Here is a 23,122-nt window from a genome sequence, read left to right as displayed (position 1 = left end):
CTTCAAAAGAGGCAGGTAATACGTCACACGACAACGAAATAGTAGCAATTATCAATGAACTCAAGGAGGCTGATATAATAGAATAATACAAGTTGAAACTTGTTCATTTTAATTATGCCAGTCGATAAATTCGGACATAGACATCAAACGTCCGATGCGCGTTTACCAGTGAAAATTACGTTTCCTCATACACAGGACGGTAATATTGATATTGAAAATATGAAAATTTGTAATGTTAAGGAACCGACAACAAATAGTGATGCTGCAACAAAAAAATATGTTGATGTGCAGTTGAATGACCTACGTGCTATCAACTCGCCATTAATTCAAGCACATGGTGTGATGCTGCAGCAACAAGACCGTGATATAAATGATATAGCTGTAGGATTGAACGAAATGAGAAATGAGCTTCATAAGACGAAAATCCCCATATTATAGGCGCACATTACTAACTTACAAAATAAAACTAACGAAATTGATACATTTATTTCGCGAAATCCCCCTGTAGCAGCTAGGGATATGGCTACGAAGAAATACGTTGACGCGTCAATTGTTGCAGCCAAAATATTTATTCGAAAAGAATTCACTGCTTCTATTAACATGTGTGTTGAGAGCATACGTGAGTTACAAAAAGAAATTACAGAAAATACCAGATCCGTCTCTGATATGAAAACTAACGTTTCGGGCATTGTAAACAATATTAAGGTTATGAATACGAATATCGTTAACCGCATTAACAGTCTGGAGCTGAAGCTAGCTGGTAGTACGTCATAATATGTATTCTAAAGAAAAAATTCATCTTGTAAACGAACTCCACAAACCGATACGGAAAAAATTTCCTCGGAGACGCACTATTATTAAGGGTCTTGACGATCTTTGGCAAATGGATCTTGCGGAGATGAGGAATTTTGCATCACAAAATAGGAATCATAAAATGATACTGGTCGTCATTGATTGTTTTTCAAAGTTTGTGTGGACACGCCCACTAAAAACGAAGACCGGAGAGGAGATTACTCGGGCATTCTCGGACATTCTCGCTCACACTAGACGAATACCGAAAAATCTGCAATCTGATCAGGGAAAGGAATTTTACAACAGCAAATTTCAAAATTTAATGAGAAAACACAACATAAATCATTATAGCGTATTTAGTACAATGAAAGCCTCTATGGCAGAGCGAGTTATAAGAACGCTAAAATCGAAACTCTACAAGTATTTCAGTTTAAATGGCACCTACAAATGGATTGATATTCTGCCTGAAATAACTCAAAACTATAACAATACAAAACATTCCACATCAAAATATAAACCTTCTCAAGTCAACAAATCCAACGAAAAATCTATTTTGAATAACACCTATAGTCATTTAAAGATAGCCGGTCCACGAAAATTTAAAGTTGGCGACATTGTGCGCATATCCAAGGCAAAGCATGTCTTTGAAAAAGGATATACACCCAATTGGACTACAGAACTATTCAAAATCACCAAAGTTAAAATTACCAATCCTGCTACGTATTTACTTGAAGACATGCAAGGTACACCAATCAGCGGCTGCTTCTATCATGAAGAACTACAGAAAACATCGAATCCAGACATTTACTTAGTTGAAAAGGTGCTCAGAAGAAAGGGTAACAAAATGTACGTCAAGTGGCTTGGTTTGGATAGCAAACACAACAGTTGGATAGAAAATATTGATATTGTATAGATTTTTCCCCCCCGGTTCGCCGCGCTAAAAAAACCTTGAAAGAGCTCTCTATAAATTGGAGTGAGCTTTGGATATCAAACTCAGTTTTAGCAACATGAGTTCCCAAGATAGTGGTATTGTCGACATCGAATCTGATTCGAGTAACTACAGTTCAGAGTTAGATAGAATATTGGAAAACTATGAGACTGCTGTCAAGTCTGAAAACATTTACCTGCTTTCAACACAGTATCCAATTTCGGGGTATGAAGTAAAATGTGGAATAAGTCCTGCAAGATCATTCACACCTGCTGTTATCTTATCTCAACATCTTAAGTTCAGCAAAATATCTTTCAGTACTTATGAATGGAATACCTTTATCTCAATTATGTCACAACAGATCTTTCTTCATACCGGAGACGAGTTCAAACCTGATTCATTACCATGTGGAGATTACTGTACCATCACCCCATTGAATTACGATGACAGTAAGGTAATTTTAGTCAAGAAACATGGTGTTGAGTATTACATGGATGAAGAAGAAGTATCGCAAATTTTAGAATTAAATAATTTAATTATACAACGTATATCTGTGTTAGAAAATTTGAATTTTTGTGAATATTATTATAATGTTTTGGATTTCTGTAAAAATACCTTCTCCGAAAGTCCTTTACAAATTTTATACGCATTTTGTTCTATTACACCAAACGATATGTTACACAATGCTCTTAGAGAATTTGTATACTTTTATAAAGTTAAAGTTATCAATGATTTAAATAAATAATTATTATTGTTATTGTTGTTTTTTTTATGTTACTTTTAAGTCACCCGGTATACGTTACTTTTAACTGTATTTCAGTAATAAGACGCTATCAGTTAACCGCAGATTTTTATATTACAAGATTAGCGCTCCCGCTGTTATCATCGCAACGAATCTGTCTCGATTACGTGCGTGATACCTTACATTGACAAAAATCTCTTTTTATTTATACGTTATACTTTTATGTTACAAGATTAGCGAATAATAATGGTATATATAATTTTTTAAAACCCAAAGACTTTTAACCGACCTGGTATATCATCGCAACGAATCTGTCTCGATTACGTGCGTGATACCTTACATTGACAAAAATATCTTTTTATTTATACGTTATACTTTTATGTTACAAGATTAGCGAATAATAATGGTATATATAATTTTTTAAAACCCAAAGACTTTTTTAACCGACCTGGTATATCAGCGCTCCCGCTGTTATCATCGCAACGAATATATAACTTTACGCATGCGCAAAAACGAAGTCTCTCTCTCTTTCTCTCTCTTACACATTGTCTCGCTGCTCTCTCTCTAACACACGGTTTTCCCTATTTCTGTAGTCGTGCATACGTTGTTCATCTACTAGAATATTAGTCTAAAAGCTGGTCGCCACTTCGACTAAGGTACTTTCACAAGCCCGAAACTTTTTATTTATGTTATTTAATATATTTAAAGTAGAAAAATCAAATTCTGGCATGGTTAGCGTGGTTCCACTGTTTTATGCATATTGCAAATTTTTTATTTAGAAAAATGTATATTCACAAATCTGGCTTTTTAGTATACTTTTAATTAGACTATTTTGAGAATAAAAAAAATTGCCAGATCATTTTCTCGGTTGTAAGTATCTGTAAAATGGATCGAGAGTTGCTAAGACGGCTGGTACGATCTTCCAAATTTAATTCTTAAAGAAAATATCTTGTAACTATTTTGTAAAGTTAGGCATTTACAATAATATAACATGTCTAATTTCATATACATTTTTCTTCAATTAGAAAAGCTTAATTGTTTAATTACAATACTTGAGAAAAATTTTTTTCCAATAATTAATCATTCGTCTCCCTCTTCATCAGAAATAATTTCGTCCTCTACGTCCTCACATATGTAATATAATATTGAAGAGATCATATATACATATATATATATATATATATATATATATATATATATATATATATATATATATATATATAAAGATTTTTTGCATTACGTGACCCTATTCAAGCTTTCAAACCAATTGATGATGACAATGACTGATGGATTGATTGTGCCTTTTTGGTAGTTATGAATAAACACTTAGCTGATCTAAATATAAAGTTACAGGGTAAAAATCTAATTGTAATTCAAATGTATTGATACATTCAAGCCTTTGAAACAAAGTTGAGGCTGTGGGAAAATCAGATAAAAAATAAAACTTTTGACCATTTACCTTATTTAAAATCATTTGGCACAGCAAACCAAAAAAAATTGGATGAATATTCTCAACTTTTGCAAAATCTGATACGGAATTCAAAACAATTGTTTTGAAGACTTTCACAAAATGAATGAAATGGAATTTCCAATTTTCAACAATCTATTAAATTTTGAAGCTTCACAGGCACCAGTTCATTTGCAAGTTGATAGATCTTCAATCGAACAGTATTTTGAAAGAAAAATTTAATGAGATTAACGCTCTTACATTTTATACACAATATTTCAAGAGTTTGGATAATTACCCGGAATTAAAAAAACATGCAACACTGCATGTTTGGTAGCACCTATTTATGTGAGCAGATGTTTTCCGTCATGAATATGAATTAGAACAAACATCGCACAAGACTTACGAATGAACATCTTCAATCAATTCTTAAAATAACTACAACGAATATGATACCTAACATCAATGAGTTTGTCAAAAACAAGAGTAGTCTGGATCCTCGAGCTCAACATAATCACCTACCATCTTTTATATCTTATAGTTATATATAGTTTTAACAACCGTATATTTTATACTTATATAATTTAATTAATAAAATGTTATAATATTTCAATATTTTTTTTTATTTTCAATCTGGCTCACCTACGAATTCCAAATTTAATATATGGCCCTCTGCAATATTGAGATTGACACCTCCGAAGTAGATCCATATTTGTGAAGTAGAAAAATTACGAATTTTAGAAAATATACAGTAGCCACTTGACATGATGTAATACAACGTGCAATGCACTGCAAGGCGCAATATTTCTTGATAAAAAGCATGCGCACATGAAGTTCAGCTGATGTTTCATGCAAGATTTCGCACTTGCATCGGTTCAGTGCCATTTTTATTGCGTGCAAGTTGCAATTCTAGAGAGAAATCAAGCTACTTTTGACTTAGCAACCTATTCATCAGGCTCCAAAACCAAGGCAGCAGTAGATATAATTATTGACAGTGATCCATCCACTGACCACTTTTTCACTTCGTTACTTACTTACTTAGTTTCGCTATCATCATTGTTAAACCGGTCACAAATTAATTAATCAAATTTTAAGTAAGGTATTTGTTCAACTCACTCATTGAATTTTGATTAGTGGCAGCCATGATGCAATTGCAAGAGACCCGCGACGTGCAATATTCATCTATGCAATATTGTGACCTTGCAAGAAATTGCATGCACCATGTCAAGCGACCTTAAGATAATGCTTTCTTAAAATCAGTGATGTTAATTTGGATCACTGTGTACAGTTTAACCAAGATACACAACACCGGTATACCTATGCGCAGGCACTCGCTATCTCTCTCACTCAATTTAACGTCACGTTGGGATCAAAATGTGAAGTATAATGTATACAGATTTTAAAGTTTTATTTTTATTCCCAAAGTAATATTTGATGTAAATACATGTCATATATGTATTATTTATTTGATTATTGAATTTACCAGTTAGATTGCACGTTCTTAAAACTGCGTACGGTTTACAGGGAATATAATTTTCTGCCTTTTCCATGAAATAAGGGAGTATTTAAAATATTTTATGCAAAATAATAAAATTGTCCAATTTATTAATATATATATATATATATATATATATATATATATATATATATATATATATATATATATATATATATATATATTACTGGTAGATTTTATTTATTTCTTTGAGCGAATCATATATAGGTGAATAAATAATGTTATAAACTTAGACACTTTGCATTATATGGAACTATCCTCTTTGAAATGAATGCAACAAACACGTGCTATATAATATAAAGGATATCCAATCTGAATATTTCCAACCAGACTGAAACCGTTTTTGTTAATATTATATCACTCAATAAGGCGTGAGTTATGTGAAGTTATTTTGCTCACTTTATATAAAAATATCTGTGTCAGCTTTTAACGATAAAAGAACTTTATAAATTCATGATCATTCATTTTTTCATTCATTCTGTTTGTAGCTCTGAAATTGTAAACTGGTGTAAAAATAAAGTTTATTTTTAAAAAGATATTTTTTATACAAAATATCTTAACTGGCGCAGTCACAGTAGGATATAGTCGTATTTTTGTGTTTTCGAAAAGTCACGGCATCGAGACCGCTTTTGTGAAAAAACGGAACGTGAGTTTCAACTCTTAGACGACAACGACCTACACCAACCAGAGAAAGCAGAATCACGTAGGGAGAACTTCAAGAAGTACCTGTAAGTACCGAGTTTTCCTATTACACTTCCCTAATTTTAAGATAGGTAAAATATTTCCCGGTCGGAAATATCAACTACCTTTTATATTTAGGCATTAGTAAATATATATAATTATCCTGTTTATTAATTAATGAATAATTCTGACATAAATATTGAAGAATTGATTTCAAGTTTTAACAAATCAATAAATTTAGAAGAGAACGATAGTTATAACAATAATATTTCAAACAATATGGCTAACAATAATGAACAGATTAATATCCAAATGTTGAAATTATCAGTAGACTTAATTGCACCGTACGATGGCAATACATCGACTCTTATACAATTTATAGAGAATTGCCAATTTCTCATTGATACATATAATAACGTAGGTAATTTAGTGATCAATAATTATATCTTAAGAGCTATCCGTTCCAAATTAATAGGTAGAGAAAATCTTTTAGTTGGATGTAGAACAGAGTTAGATAGTTGGAATTTATTGAAAGATGCTTTAGAACAATGTTTTGGCGATAAGAGATCATTAGAATGTCTAGAACAAGACCTTCTAATGGCACATCCTTTTAAAAATGAAACAACATTAGATTTTGCTAAAAGACTACAAGTGTTAAGAAGTCATCTGGTTCAAAGAACCAATAGTTTTTCTCTAGCAGAAATGCCTGCTAATACTAAAGAAATATATCGCAGACAATATGACCAAATGGCTTTAAAAACGCTCATTAGGAATTTAACCGGTTTGCTTCAACATACAATTAGACTCAAGAATCCAGTTTCAATAGAAACCGCTATTATATTTATTATTGAAGAAGAAAATTTCAATTATTCTCAAAATAATTTCAAATTTAAAAGTAATACGAGAACTGTCACAAACTCAGAAAATTATAACAGACCAATATCAAATAGTAATAACCGATATTCAAATTATAACACATATCAAAATCAGATGTTCCGACAACAAACACCTCAAACTAATTTCACTTACCGAAACCCAAATCCCACACAAAGTCCAAACGATCAAAACCCAACAAACAATTTTCCTAGACAACCAATTCCAGTCCAACCTCGACAAATAACTAGACATTACCCGACCAATAGACAAGTATTTGGGCAACAAAAAAACGTCTTTGCACCCACTGGAAAAACTCCGGAAAACAAACCAGAACCAATGTCAATAAATTCAAGAAATACTTTCAGACCTAACCAACCTAACCATTACTTCAGACCTTCAAATCCGAGAAACTTCGTTTCGCAAGAATTACACCAAATTCAATCAGACTCTCATGATTCAAACACCGACTACCCCGATTTTCAGATAAATCACGATTCCGAAAACCCTGCTTATGAAAGCGACCCTGACTACTCAGATTCCGTCATATGTAATGCCAATTTTCCAAATGAGAACACAAAAAATTTTCGTATAACGAGCCAGAAAGACAATGCAACATAAATGAAATATTTTCTGATTCTAATAACGTTCAATTACCATACATAAAAATCAAAAACCCTCCAATAAAACTCCTAGTAGATACTGGCAGTATGCAATCAATTTTAAATCCTAGTATCGCAGAAAAATTCTTCCCCAATACTATTTATCATGAAACAACCACAATATCGACAACAGTAGGTCATAAAGATGCAAAATTCAAAGCGGATATTCCAGCTTTCCCCGAATTTAGATCACCCTGTACTATACCATTTATTTTATTTAAATTTCATAACTATTTCGATGGCCTCATCGGTCTGAATGTAATAAAAAAACTTAGATTATGTGTTGATTTCGAGAATAATATACTTAAAAATAATAATATTCAAATTCCGATTTTTTATGATTTTGATAAAGAAGATTTTAAAATATGTGTTGACTCCCACGAAATAGCTGCCGTGAGAATTCCAGTCAGTTGTTTCAATGGAGAAGTCATAATACCCAGTCAAAACATAGATAATCTTTATTTCCCAGAAACTATTACAATTGCAAAAAATGGTTTCGCGAAAACTGAAATAATAAACCGCAGCGATAAACGCGTTGAAATTATAATTAAAGACAGACTGAAAGTGATACCTCTTACTAATACTATAAAACAAAATTATAATTTTTATTATACCGAGGATATTTTACAAAATAGATATTCGAAAAATCATGAAGAAAATATACAAAACTTCATTAGAACAGAACACCTGAACGAAGAAGAAAAAGAGGCTATTCTTAAATTATATAACGATTTTAAAGATATATTTCATAAAGATAAGGACAATTTGACTTTTACGAATGAAATAAAACATGAAATTAAAACATTGGACGAAGTACCCGTACACACGAAATCATACCGTTACCCCTATATACACAAGGAAGAGGTTCAACGACAGATAAAGAAGATGTTAGACGATGGAATAATTAGACCAAGCTCTTCCCCGTGGAGCAGCCCCGTATGGATAGTCCCGAAGAAAACCGACGCCAGCAATAAACAAAAATGGAGAATCGTCATAGACTACAGAAAAGTGAACGAGAAAACTTTGGAAGACCGTTACCCTGTACCACGAATAGGAGATGTATTAGACCGGCTAGGCAGATGTCAATATTTCTCAACCATAGACTTGGCTTCAGGCTTTCATCAAATCCAGATGCATGAGAATTCCATATCGAAAACAGCATTCAGCGTAGAGAACGGGCACTACGAATATTTACGTATGCCATTTGGACTCCGGAACGCCCGTGCCACTTTTCAGCGTGTCATGGACAACGTCTTGAAAGATCTCCAAGGAAAAATCTGCATGGTTTACATGGACGATATAATTATCTTCAGTTCAAGCCTAGAAGAACATATAGCTAATCTCAAGCTACTCTTCGAAGACTCCGAGAAACTAACCTTAAAATTCAACTAGACAAATCAGATTTTGTTAGAAAAGAAGTTGAGTTTCTAGGCCATGTCATCACACTGCAAGCCTAACCCAAAGAAGATAGATGCCATAAAACAATTTCCTTTACCTAAAACGGCTAAAGAAATAAAGTCATTTCTGGGACTGCTAGGCTATTATAGAAAATTCATCAAGAATTTCGCGAAAATTACGAAACCTTTTACCAAATGCCTGAAAAAGGGAGAAAAAATTGTTCATTCCCCCGAATTTATCGAAACATTCGCACTTTGTAAAAATTTGTTAACAAATGACCCTATCCTACAATTTCCTGACTTTGAAAAACCCTTTAACGTTACAACCGATGCCTCCAATTTCGCATTAGGTGCTGTGTTAAGCCAAGGAGCGATTGGTAGCTGTAAAGCATTTCCGACCATACATTTATGGGCGCAAAGTGAAACTAATCACTGACCACAAACCCCTTAAATGGCTCTTCAATCTAAAAGAACCCAATTCGAAACTAATACGATGGAGACTTCTACTAGAGGAATACGATTTCGAAATACAATATAAGCCCGGTTCGCAAAATTCTAATGCCGATGCCCTGAGCCGAATAGAAATCAACGCAATGGACATCGAGAACGAATCTTTATTAGGAAACCCAGGAGACATAGACGAAATAATAGGAACATATGCGGACGAAAATACCACTAACAATCAAAACCTAACGGAACAAGAAATAAGGGACGAATTGGAAAAACTTTTGAATTCAAACGATAAAACTCCCATCGAAAAAGATGATGATGAAACAATACACTCAGCACAAGAAAATCCAATACTAGGTATACCGTATAGCGAAAATATAGCTAATTCTTACAACAATCAATTAATAATCAAGCAAAACGTACATAAAGCTTTCAACATAACTAAACAAACTCCATTTGACACAAAAACGCGTATTTCAATTAATTTGACTAATGATTTCGAAAAAGAACTCATACATGTTTTCAAAAACTTTATAGCTCCGAAAAAACTATATTGTCTACATATCCCAAATTCCTCAACCGATTTAATCCCAAGATTAATAACTACTCTCCAAAAAACTTTTAAAAATCACGCATTCAAATTAGTAGTTTCGCGTAAATTTGTCAGAGATGTAGAAATGACCGATGAACGCAAAGAAATTTTACAGTATCATCACGAAACTAAAACATGCCACAGAGGAATAAACGAAACGCTAGAAGCTTTAAAATCAAAATACTATTGGCCCGACATGAAAAAGGACATTACTCAATATATAAATGCATGCGACATTTGTCAACAAGCGAAATACGACAGACACCCTCCAGTCATCAAATATTCACTCACGCTTACTCCCACAAAACCATTCGAAATGATTCACATTGATGTATTTCAGATGATGAAAACAAAGTTCTTAACATTTCTAGATTCATTCTCTAAATATGGCCAAGCCTATCTCTTAGAATCAGTAAACGCAATATCAATAATCGAAGGTCTATCTCTTTTTATATCTCACTTTGGCGTACCATTAGCGATAACTTGTGATAGTGGAACTGAATTCCACTGTTGGCTATTACAAGAGTTTTGTAAGCTACACAAAATCAAACTACATTTTACTACACCCAGAAATTCTAACAGCAACAGTCTCGTTGAAAGGTTTCATTTATCATTATTAGAAAATGCTCGCGTTATTCACTTGCAAAATTCAAACATGTCCCCTAAACAGATCATTCAAAATGCTGTGTTAGGATACAATTCTTCTGTACATTCAGTAACTAAATGCAAACCTTTTGACATAATCCTAGGTGACACTAAGGCACTCGACCCTTTCGACCTCACCGAAGAAACTATTATAAATGACTTTTTAGAGAATAGACGCAAACGACTTAGTAATCTTTATCAATCAATAGCAGAACGGTCATTAAACGAAAAGGAAAAAGTAATTTCAAAACGGAACGAGAATCGCGAAGACCCTATAAATTTCGACGACAATCAGACAATATTCATTAAAAACCGTGAAGCAAAACGAAATAAAATAAAACCTCGACATGTGAAATCTAAAGTAAAACGTGACTTAGGCACAAAAATACTTTTAGAAAAAAATAAAAAGATTCATAAATCTATTGTTAAGAAACCTAGTAATAAGTAAACTCTTTCTTTACAGAACTATGAACAGAACAAAAACAAATCTTATCCTTACCATATTTCTAATCCTAATTCCCATCTCAATAACTTTCGACATAGAAATTCATGAATTGGACACTCCAATTATGCCACTTGACTTAGGACCAACTAAAGTGATTGAAACGAAACATACATTCTTACACTATATTCAAACAAATCAACTAACTAACCAACTACAAAATATAGAGTACTTTTACGCTAAAATTGACAAACTTTTGAATATTACAAATTTAGGATACAATAAAAATATGATAATTGATTTATTTTCCCATGCTAACTACTTATTGAAAAGAACTACAGAAAAATTGAACAATCTCACTCCTATTAAACGGCAAAAGCGCGGATTAATAAATGGATTAGGAACCGCTAGTAAATGGCTATTTGGTACTCTCGATCACGACGACGAAATAAAATATAATTCTCAAATAGAGAAATTGCTAGAAAACCAAAATTCTATCAAGCATCAATTATAACTTCAGACATCATTAAATTTCAACCTTATCGACCACTATAACAGAACCGTTCTAAGCCTAAACAAAAATCAACTCTCAATAAAAGTCAAACTAAAAGAACTCTCTACAGAATTAAGTAATTTTACCGAAGATATATATAACTATGTAAGATTTTCCAACGCTTTAGATCAAATAACATTAAACTGTCAAAATCTTATTAACTTCTTAGACAATTTAGAAAACGCCATTATGTTTGCTCACTCAGGAGTTTTACATACATCAATAATACCAATTAACGAACTACTAAAGTTAGTAGATCATTTAAGTAAAATCTACGGAGAAAATAAAATCATTAGATTCAATAATCCATTTTATTATTATGAATTAGCTGGTATACAAACTGTAATCCGAGAAACTAATATAATCTTTGCAATACACTTACCTATCTTAAAAAACGATAATTACCAAACCTTCCATCTTATTAGCCTCCCCTACCATAATTCCATAATTATTCCCGAAAAATCCTTTTTAATACTCGGTACAAGCAGCCACCAGTATGAAGACACCCTGTGTCCAAAGCTGAGCAGTCTCTACTTGTGCCAAAATCATGAAGACATCAATGCAGACTCCTGTATTATTCCATTATTAAAAGCCGAAAAACCCACCTGTCAAGCAAGCCCAGCAGTTTTGACCCATCCAGTCATTGAAAGGATTGACGAAAAATTCATACTAGCATTACCGACCATCGTCCCAGTCAAAATCGAATCAAACTGCGACAAGAGACGCATACTATTGATTAAACAAAACACCCTAATCAAAATTCCTACAGGTTGTCAAATCAATACGGAAAATTCCACGTTTAGTAATACTCAAGAAACAACCGCTGTAAACCCTCTAATACTCCCAAAATTTGATTGGGAATTCGCTGGAACAGAAAAATACACAAAACAACCCATTAAACTAGAAACAATCGACCTTCAATCAATCAAGGATTTGAAACTCCAAGCTGAATTAACAGAACCAATACAAAATCAAACAGTACACCCTGCAATATGGAATATTCCCGGACTTCTAGCAATCATAATACCAGCCATGATAATCTGGATATTTTGGAGACGTTTCAAACTGAAAAAGATGAAGAAAGCCAGTCAACAACCCCAGCAAAACAACCCCTTTGACGGTGTCGTTTTAACTTAAGGAGGGAGGAGTTATGTGAAGTTATTTTGCTCACTTTATACAAAAATATCTGTGTCAGCTTTTAACGATAAAAGAACTTTATAAATTCATGATCATTCATTTTTTCATTCATTCTGTTTGTAGCTCTGAAATTGTAAACTGGTGTAAAAATAAAGTTTATTTTTAAAAAGATATTTTTTATACAAAATATCTTAACTCGTGTGACTGACGCGCAGATGGGGCTGCCATTGTCAAATCCATATGACGTTTATGAAGTACCAGCTTTCAAAAGACTATGAATAAACTTTCATGACATTTCGATAAGTCAGAAAAAAGTGACAGCCATTTAAGTGAAGCTTATTTTGTTATTTATAAAACAATGGATCCAAATAAATTTCGTGTGTTAATTTAGCATTGCTTCTTGATGAAAAAAATATTGGTTATTGGTTTCTTCAAGTCGATCAAAAACAACAACAAGTTGATGAATCAGAGCAGTGTTTGTCTATGTTTACACGTAACCAATCAGATTTTTTGAGTCGATATGTAAACATGCATCCATCACTTCACTCCGGAATCAAAACGATCATTATCTGAGTGGAATGCATCCGATGAACTACGTCTGAAGCGTTCAAAGGCACAACAGTCAGCTGGAAAGGTCATAGCTTCAGTATTTTGGGATACGCATGGAATATTGTTCATCGACTATCTCCAAAAGGGAGAGACAATCAATAGTGAATAGTACATACAATTTTTGGATCGTTTATTGCAAAAATCAAGGAAAAACAGCCTCATATATCAAAGAAAACGTCACTGTTCCTGTTCCACCAAGACAATGCATGGATTCATAAGTCGATAGCAACGATGGTTAAATTGAACGAATTACACTTCAAATTTTTTCCTCATCCACTGCATAGTTCAGATCTGGTCCCCTGTGTCTATTCGCTGATCTAAAAAAATCTCGCCGGTAAAAGCACGGCATCGAGAAGTTAGAGAAGCGTTGGAATGATTGTATTGCTCCTGAAGTAGATGAATAAAATCGATTTTTGCCAAAAAAAATATTTAATCACACGACTTATTGAGTGATGTGTTAATTCTACAAGTGAATCGACAACAAAATAAAATAAGTAAGTATAATTATTGGAAAAAATAGGAATTGAGTGTGTTATTTTGTGAGTTACGACATTCATTTACAATATTTTAAATTATTGCTACCCTCACAAGGTCCTATCCAATACTTCGTTAAGTCTTTTTTTTAGAAACCAAGGTATTTAATACGTGTTTCTTTGGTATTGCGATTAGTGTATGCATGTACGGCATTATGATCTCATAATAAAAAGTACAATCTTCTAAAAAAAAATAATAACAATTAGGTTAACTGTATAATAACTGCTAAACACAAAAAATATCACAAACGCACAAAAAGCCAGTATATACGTAGAACTCCAACCTAATCTTAATGGCCAAGAAAACATTTTGATTCCACCGTAAGGTCATACGCGATACGTGCCAAATTTGAACCGACAAGTCAGCCTACCTGTGTATGTATATCGAGAGTGCAACACAAACATTTCCAAAACTTTAGTAGGCCTACTAGAAAGTATTATATGAAGAGCCCAAATATTTCGGTAGCTTAAGGCATTTTGTTAAGGACGAAGATTGATGAAAGATTATCCGCGCAGCTGATGTTAACCTGAAAAAGCAGATGAAACGGTCGACAGAAACGACCTGGAAACAAAGCAAAGAACAGCGCCCTTAAGCCCCCAAAAAACACGAATTAGTAGATGACAGATCAAATATAGACTGAGTGTTTTTCTAAGAGCCTAGAAATTATCCACAAATTGGTTGAAACGGTGAGAACTTCTAAAACAGTATTTAATCACTCTATCAACAAAAACAGTTGTTGCTAAACGAGTGAACTGGAATCATTTATTCTATGATGCAAAAACTAACTAATCAATGACACTATTTGCATCTTTCATTTAACATAATCTACATATTTGTCTACACCATTCGATTCGTGCAAAACTTATTTTTAAATAGTTAGATTTGTCTTTAACTTCTAAATGAAATCCTCAAACCCAAAAACTCTATGAGCTACATCCCTGAAGTACTCAACGTTGAAAAAATATCGCGGAACCCACTAACCTGATAACTACAAACATTGCATTGCACTTAATTAACTAAATACTTCATTGAGTAATATCTCCCATATACACATCAATTGACAGATTTCCATTTTGAGAATACTATACTTTTGATCAAACTGAGGGAAAAGTTTTTTTTTTAAATTCAATAAAAAATAAAAAAAGAATTTTTTAATATTTTTAATGCGCATGGCTGTATTTTTAATTTTTTTAAGCTACGGAAAAAATATAAAATGAAAATATAAATTTGTTTATAATAAATTGTTTATAAAATAAAAAATTTATTATAATAACTAATAAATAAACAATTAAAAAAAATTTTTTTCATAATAGTATTGAGAATTGTAAATGATTTAAAAAAAATATTCCTCAATAAATAATTTGAATGGTGTGGATAAATGAAAAAAACAGTTATAAACTATAAAATGACAAAAAAATTTTTTAAAAATATTTAACTAGCCTATTTGTTTATAAAAATTTTTTGAACAATAAACGTTAAAAATTTTTTAGCCTAGCTACTAAATGCAATATATTGATATCAAAATAGCCAAAAAAAATTTTCATAACATAAGGCGGATTTTTCCATTTTTGATAAATTTTAAAAATCATTAAACCAAAAGAAAAAACTTTTATTATTTTTGCAACGGAATCTTTATTATTATTTATATAAGAAGAGATTACAAAAGAAAAAAAATTATAGACTCATTTTTAAAATGTTTATAAGAGATTATATGAAAACTCAAGTCTATGAAAAATTAGTTAATTAACAATTACATAACTTCAACAAAAGTCGAGTTAAAAATTTTTTTTCTTCAGGACTATATTCCTTTAATTGTCTAGATGACACTATAATTTATTCAAATTTTTAAATTAATATTGAATGTTATAAAAAAATTATTTTGTAATGCGTGATTTGCCTGGCCGCGGCGCCTAGGCACCAAAACGGTCGCACGGAGCACATTTTTCAACGTTAAATTAAAATTATAAATAATGGAGTTACAACTCCAGGAGTCGAAACTTTTTTTACTCAAATTTTTTTCCTCTTTTAGGATCCTTTTTCAAATTTCATTTATTTTATATTTTTGAAAATATAGCTAAAAACGGAGACCGTTTTTTCTCTTCGTTTTTTGTTTATAACAAATGAAATTTTTAACGGCGGATAAATTCAAAAATTCCCCATTCTCAGAATTAAATTCTGAATCCAATGCACTGATGACCATATTTTTAAGAGACTCGTAACTATTTTTGGCAGAAAACTCACTTCTCGACTAGACTATATTTCTTAAGTATTAATAAAATTTTTGTCAATATTCGGTTTAGTGTAAATATTATGCTTGATATCTATTTTTATATATGAAATTCCGATAATTACTTCATCAAAATTACTCATGAAAATTACTTGAAATTAATATGCATAATAAGCAATTGTTCGCGTGAATAGAATTTAACTATATCAAAATCCTTATAAATAGAGATTTAGAAAGGGAAAAAGAAAAAGGCACTTACAGATTGGTCGTCAACCCATTCATGATTCCCTGCTCCTCTTTCCACTAATTCGAGAGTTTATATGTTCGTATTACGCACATAAGGTGTCGAAACTCCCGAATTTCCGAAACAATGCGAAGTCCAAGTTTAGGTAATAGCTGAAGAAATATAAATCATATATTCTCGTGAGCAAGAAAATCGACTCAAATCACGCTCGAAGTCGAAAGTCTCTAGCAAAAATCTGTAGCTTCCATTCTTTTTCTGATTTCAACATTTCAAAGCCATTAGTCTTAGCTTAATAATGAGTGGGCCATTTTGTTATTAAGTAATTATTTTTGGTAAAGAAAAGATATTAAATGAAAACGAAACTTGAAAGATGAAAAAAGGTTATAATTAACAGTACAATACAATACAATATAATCGTCAAAATAATAATTCATTTGAAATTAACCTTTGAAGTTCTTCCCATAAATACTTTATAGGAGCTATGGACTGGCCAATCCAAGGTGACAATTTTGACACCTGTAAATACTGCCGTACTGAACCTGCATTAGGATGAATTTTTCGAAACAGGAAACGACATGATCACTTAAAATTTGTATCAGTTCGCCGTTAATCCTTCCAGTTTCAATAAAAATCAACTCGGTTTTTGCTTACATTGAAATGCCCACCCAAACCATCTAGGTACCTCCTCCAAAAACCACGTTTTTTTTGCAACACTGAAATTGTTTTATTTATTTTATTAGTGTGTACGAGAAAACATGTCGACGTCCTGACAAGACCTAAGTAAGTCAAAACAGATCGATAGATTACGCTTTCCTCTTGGAATTGCTAGTCATCGACAGACGATAGGCGTCACGGATGTAGTTCAATATTCGTCGCGCTATATAGGCAGAAAAATAATTGTTTTTAAGCCGTGAAGGTGAAAATATTCCTATTTTGTTTGTATTGAACTCTATATGGGGATTGAAGAAAAATTTATGTGAGATGAATATCTTAATATATATAAATCTCGTGTCACAATGTTTGTCCTCAATGGACTCCTAAACCACTTAACCGATTATAATAAAATTTGCACACCATGTGCAGTTCGATCCAACTTGAGAGATAGGATAGTTTAAATCTCAAATTATAGTCGCAATTTTAATTTATTGCTAATTATTCGTCTGTTATTATTTGACAGTCAAAATTATCTGTTAAAATTAATAATGTCAAATGCCACCGAAAAAATCTAACCTCAACAACGCGTGCACCAGAGAGGCACGACGCAAACGTGTTGTTGAGGTTAGATTTTTTCGGTGGCATTTGACATTATTATTTGACAGTCAAAATTATCTGTTAAAATTAATAATGTCAAATGCCACCGAAAAAATCTAAACTGAATAACGCGTGCACCAGAGAGGCACGACGCAAACGTGTTGAAAGAGCTCAGCAATTACCAGAACAAATCGAAACAAGAAATGCAGCTCAAAGAATCAGGACTGCAGAAAGTCGTGCACAAGAATCTCAAGAACAGCGTGACGAACGTCTGCGACAGAATATTACGAGAACAAGAGCGGCACGAGAACGAAACATAGCTACAGTACGAGTACTAGATCGACAAAGGCAACGGATCAGCCGCTCATTAACACGTGCATCATTCGTTCGGCTTGCCTTTGAATATGCACCAGATATTAACTACTCAGCGCATTCAAAAATTGCTATCGGTGGAATGGATAAAGTATGTCAATATTGTCAGGCATTGAAATTTCGGAATGAAGCAGCCGGCATGTGCTGCGCATCAGGAAAAGTTGTGCTGTCACCTCTACCCGCTCCGCCGGAGCCTTTATTATCCCTTCTTACTGGCAATTCAGATGATTCCAAATTATTTTTGCGTAAGATACGCAAATTTAATTCTTGCTTCCAAATGACGTCATTTGGGGCAACTAAAATTTGCGATCGTGCATCCGATGGACGTAATTTTGAAACTTCATTCAAAATTCAAGGCCAGGTGTACCATAAAATCGGATCACTGATGCCAATGCCTGATAACAATCCGAAATTTCTTCAAATTTATTTTATGGGCGATTGTGAAGAGCGCGTGACGACTCGGTGCCTGTATAATTTTATTGAACAAGCAGAGGAAAGAGCAATTGTGATATTATTGGAAAATTTTTTAGAAGATCACAATCAACTAATTCAATTGATCAAAAGAGTTTCGCCACGACTGCAAAATGACAATTATCAAATCGTCATTAAAGCCGACAAAGTACCATTAGGTGAACATGCTGGTAGATTCAACGCTCCAACTGTTGATGAGGTTGCTGTTATCATGGTTGGTGATCCAGTTGACGAAAGATCTATAAAAATTACACGGCGAGACAACACTGTCAGTACGATTTCGGATCTACACCGTTCATATGATGCACTACAATATCCATTAATATTTTGGCAAGGACAAGATGAATATCACCTCAATATCAAACAGTATGATCCAAATACCGGTAAATTTGACAATTATCTATTTATTTTCTTACTGTATGTATAGATTTTAATTTCGTATTGCATTTTATTTTTTATTTTTTTAGGTGATTACAGAAATAAAAAAGTTAGCTCAATGAACTACTACGCACACCGAATAATGGTTAGACAACATCAAGACAATTATATCCTTCGATATCGTCAGCTGTTCCATCAATACATTGTTGATATGTATGCTAAGGTCGAAAGCGAACGCTTGCGATTCCTTCGATTCAACCAGGCGAAACTACGATCGGAAGAATATATTCACTTACGAGATGCTGTTGCTGGAAACATCGATGGAAATTTAAATCCCAATGACATCGGTAATGCTTTCATTTTACCTTCAAGCTACATCGGCAGCCCACGGAACATGCAGGAATACATACAAGATGCGATGACTTACGTACGTCATTACGGCCGACCGGATTTATTTATTACATTCACATGTAATCCGAATTGGGAAGAGATACAAACTTTACTATTGCCAGGACAACAAGCCATTCATCGTCATGATTTAACTGCACGGGTGTTTAAACAAAAATTGAAATCCTTAATTGATTTTATTGTTAAATATTCAATTTTTGGTATCACACGTTGTTGGCTGTATACGATAGAGTGGCAAAAGCGAGGTTTGCCTCATGCCCACATTTTGGTTTGGCTTAAAGATAGAATCCGTCCTGAAGAAATCGATCAAATAATTTCAGCCGAAATTCCAGACCCATTAATTGATCAAGAATTATTTGATATTGTCACCAAACACATGATCCATGGGCCATGCGGTGCTTTCAACATGACGTCACCGTGCATGGAAAATGGAAAATGTAAAAAAAACTTCCCAAAGCCGCATACGAATGACACGATCACGGATATTGATGGTTATCCAATGTATCGCCGCAGAAGTACTGAGAATGGTGGCCACACATTTACAATGCGACTGCCGAACTTTCCAAATCAAGTTGAGTTTGATAATCAGTGGGTGGTACCATACTCACCACTACTTTCAAAAACTTACAAAGCTCATATCAATGTTGAGCTTTGCAGTTCTGTTAAATCAATTAAGTATATTTGTAAATATGTAAACAAAGGCAGTGATTTGGCCATATTTGAAGTACAAAACATAAATAAAAATGACGAAATAGCACGATACCAAATGGGCAGATACATTAGCAGCAATGAAGCTATTTGGCATATTCTCAGCTTTCCCATCCACGAAAGAGATCCTGCTGTCCAACATCTGGCAATACATCTTGAAAACGGTCAACGTGTATACTTTACTGGAGAAAATGTTCTCCAAAGAGCGTTCGAAGCTCCGAAAACGACTCTAACTGAATTTTTTACATTGTGTCAAAAACCTGATGTTTTTGGCCAATTCGCGAAGACATTGGTGTATGGTGATGTTCCACGTTACTTCACATGGAACAAATCCAGTAAAAAATGGGAGCCACGGAAACAAGGAAAACCACATCCTTCCATTACAGGCATATTCAAAGCTAAGACATTGGGGAGACTTTACACGGTACATCCAAAGCAACGTGAGTGCTTCTATTTACGTTTGTTATTGGTGAATGTTCCCGGACCAACGTCTTTTGAATTTTTACGAACAATTAATGGTCGAGTATTCAATACATACCAGGATGCATGTCGTGAACTGCAATTGCTAGAAGACGATAACCATTGGGACTTAACGCTTGCTGATGCTGCGTTGACATCAACACCGAATAACATTCGTCAGTTGTTTGCAATTATTTTGACGACATGTTATCCCTCGCAAGCACAAACTTTGTGGGAAAAATATAAAAATTGTATGACAGAAGACATCTTGCACCGAATTAGACAAACAAATCAATGCCAAAACATAGATTATACACCAGAGATGTACAATGAAGCATTGGTCTTGATCGAGGATTTATGTGTTCTTATTTCAAATTTACCACTTAATCATTATGGTATGCCATCACCTAATCGTCCAGCCACCGACTTAGTCAATACCGATTTACAACGAGAAAAGCAATATGACCATGGAAGTTTAGCAACAATTATCATGAACAGTGAACCATTACTGACAGCAGAACAAAAAATTATTTATGATCGGATTATGCTGGCTGTTGCTGCTGAACAAGGCGGTTTTTTTTTCTTGGATGCACCCGGTGGAACCGGTAAGACATTTTTAATATCGTTGATTCTTGCCAAAATACGGTCGCAACAAAAAATCGCATTAGCAGTAGCATCGTCAGGCATTGCGGCTACTTTACTGGATGGTGGGCGAACAGCACATTCAACATTCAAGCTGCCATTGGACGTTCATAATAAACCAGATGCAATGTGTAACATCAAAAAGAATAGTGGAATAGCTGCAGTGTTGCGAAAGAGTTCTATAATAATTTGGGATGAGTGCACAATGGCACACAAATATTCACTTGAAGCATTAAACAGAACTATGCAAGATTTAAACAGCAATAATAGACTTTTCGGTGGTGTTATCTTACTTTTGTCTGGTGACTTCCGGCAGACCTTACCGGTTATACCTCGCTCAACTTTCGCGGATGAGATTAATGCATGTTTGAAACAATCATTCTTATGGCGAAGTGTTGAAACACTTCGATTGACCATAAATATGCGAGTACAATTGCAAAATGATCCATCAGCACAAATATTTTCCGAACAACTACTAGATATTGGGAACGGTAAAATAGAACTGCAACCAAATACGCAATGCATTAAACTACCAGACAATTTTTGCACTGTTGTTCAGGATAAAAATGAATTGATTCAGAGTATTTTCCCGGATATACAGAATAATTATTTGAATCATGAATGGCTCAGTCAACGGGCGATTTTGGCAGCCAAAAACGTTGATGTTGACGAAATTAACTTCCAGATACAACAGTTGTTACCAGGCGATCTGATGTCTTTTAAATCAATCGATACTGTTGTTGATGAAAATGAAAGTGTAAATTTTCCGATTGAATTTTTAAATTCATTAGATATACCTGGAATGCCACCACATAATCTTCGATTAAAGATTGGTTCCCCTATTATTCTCCTCCGTAATTTGAATCCGCCTCAATTATGTAACGGTACGCGTTTGGTCATCAAAAAGATCACCGGTAACATTCTTGAAGCAACCATTTTGGCTGGGAAGTTTAAAGGAAAAGTGGTTTTGCTGCCACGTATTCCGATGATACCATCAGATTCTACCATACCCTTCAAAAGGCTACAGTTTCCAATTCGTTTAGCTTTCGCCATGTCTATAAATAAATCTCAAGGTCAAACAATGTCCATTTGTGGTTTAGATTTGGAAAATCCATGTTTTTCTCATGGGCAACTATATGTTGCGTGTTCACGTGTTGGGAAACCGTCGAATCTATTTGTGTTAGCTAAAGACAGGTTAACCAAAAACATTGTGCACCGATTGGTGTTAAATTAAATTGAAATTGAAAGTATTTATAATTCAAAAAAAGAGACATTAATGTTTAAAAGTTTAAGACTGTCTGCCTTGCCTACCTCATTCATGATGTTTAAGCGTCACATGTTATTTACTGTATTATACTGTAATATACTTATTTGTTATAAAATTAAATGGAAATAATAAATCTGATAAATTTTTATTTTGTATTGATTTCTGCTTAATATCAAGTGTAAGAACATTTTAATTAATTGTGTTCAACGTACTTCCCCTTCAAATCTCAATCCAGTGAATTTGTATACCACCATCAACATTTTCGTCTTTGTTCGTAAATAATTTCATTGTACTAAAGGGTTATAGTAGTAGAAAGTCAAATAAGGAGATCACCATTTTTTTTTTTCAAATACCATCTGTGTAAATAAGCATAGTGGACTCCGTGTCTGATGTTCTTTTATCGTTCCTCTTAGATTGTTTACTATAATGTAATATAACAAAAACTTCAGCCACAGCAACGCGTGGCCGGGTCAGCTAGTATCATATAAAATATTATTTTTGAAATCTGTCAATGGAACTGCTTGGTTGAATAATAGTCGGAAAGGTATAAATTGAATATTTTTTATTTATATAATTCTTACGATGATGATAATTTCACAAGTAAATATTGATTCCTGTTTGTGTTAAGAATAATTTATATGTTATAATTATGGCAGCAATCTGTAATTAGAAAAAGATAATTATCTTTCATATAT

The 23,122-nt window shown here is 33.3% G+C and overlaps 2 protein-coding genes across 2 annotated transcripts; both read left to right on the top strand.

The window, feature by feature from the left end:
- The first annotated feature begins 1,799 nt into the window (after positions 1-1,799).
- LOC130895308 (uncharacterized) lies at positions 1,800-9,264 on the top strand. Its single transcript, XM_057802529.1, has 4 exons — positions 1,800-2,265; positions 6,582-6,922; positions 7,097-7,529; positions 7,997-9,264. Exons 1-4 carry the CDS (start codon positions 1,800-1,802, stop codon positions 9,031-9,033), a joined length of 2,277 nt encoding a protein of 758 aa, XP_057658512.1. The 3' UTR covers positions 9,034-9,264.
- An 8,527-nt stretch (positions 9,265-17,791) lies between these two features.
- On the top strand, positions 17,792-22,575 carry LOC130895221 (uncharacterized). The gene is made up of 2 exons (XM_057802412.1): positions 17,792-18,948; positions 19,033-22,575. Exons 1-2 carry the CDS (start codon positions 17,823-17,825, stop codon positions 22,392-22,394), a joined length of 4,488 nt encoding a protein of 1,495 aa, XP_057658395.1. The 5' UTR covers positions 17,792-17,822; the 3' UTR covers positions 22,395-22,575.
- Positions 22,576-23,122: the final 547 nt, after the last annotated feature.

This window comes from Diorhabda carinulata, chromosome 6 (genome assembly GCF_026250575.1).
Source record: "Diorhabda carinulata isolate Delta chromosome 6, icDioCari1.1, whole genome shotgun sequence".
NCBI lineage: Eukaryota > Metazoa > Arthropoda > Insecta > Coleoptera > Chrysomelidae > Diorhabda > Diorhabda carinulata.
Note: the sequence above shows the minus strand (reverse complement) of the source record. Positions and strands in the feature narration are given on the sequence as shown.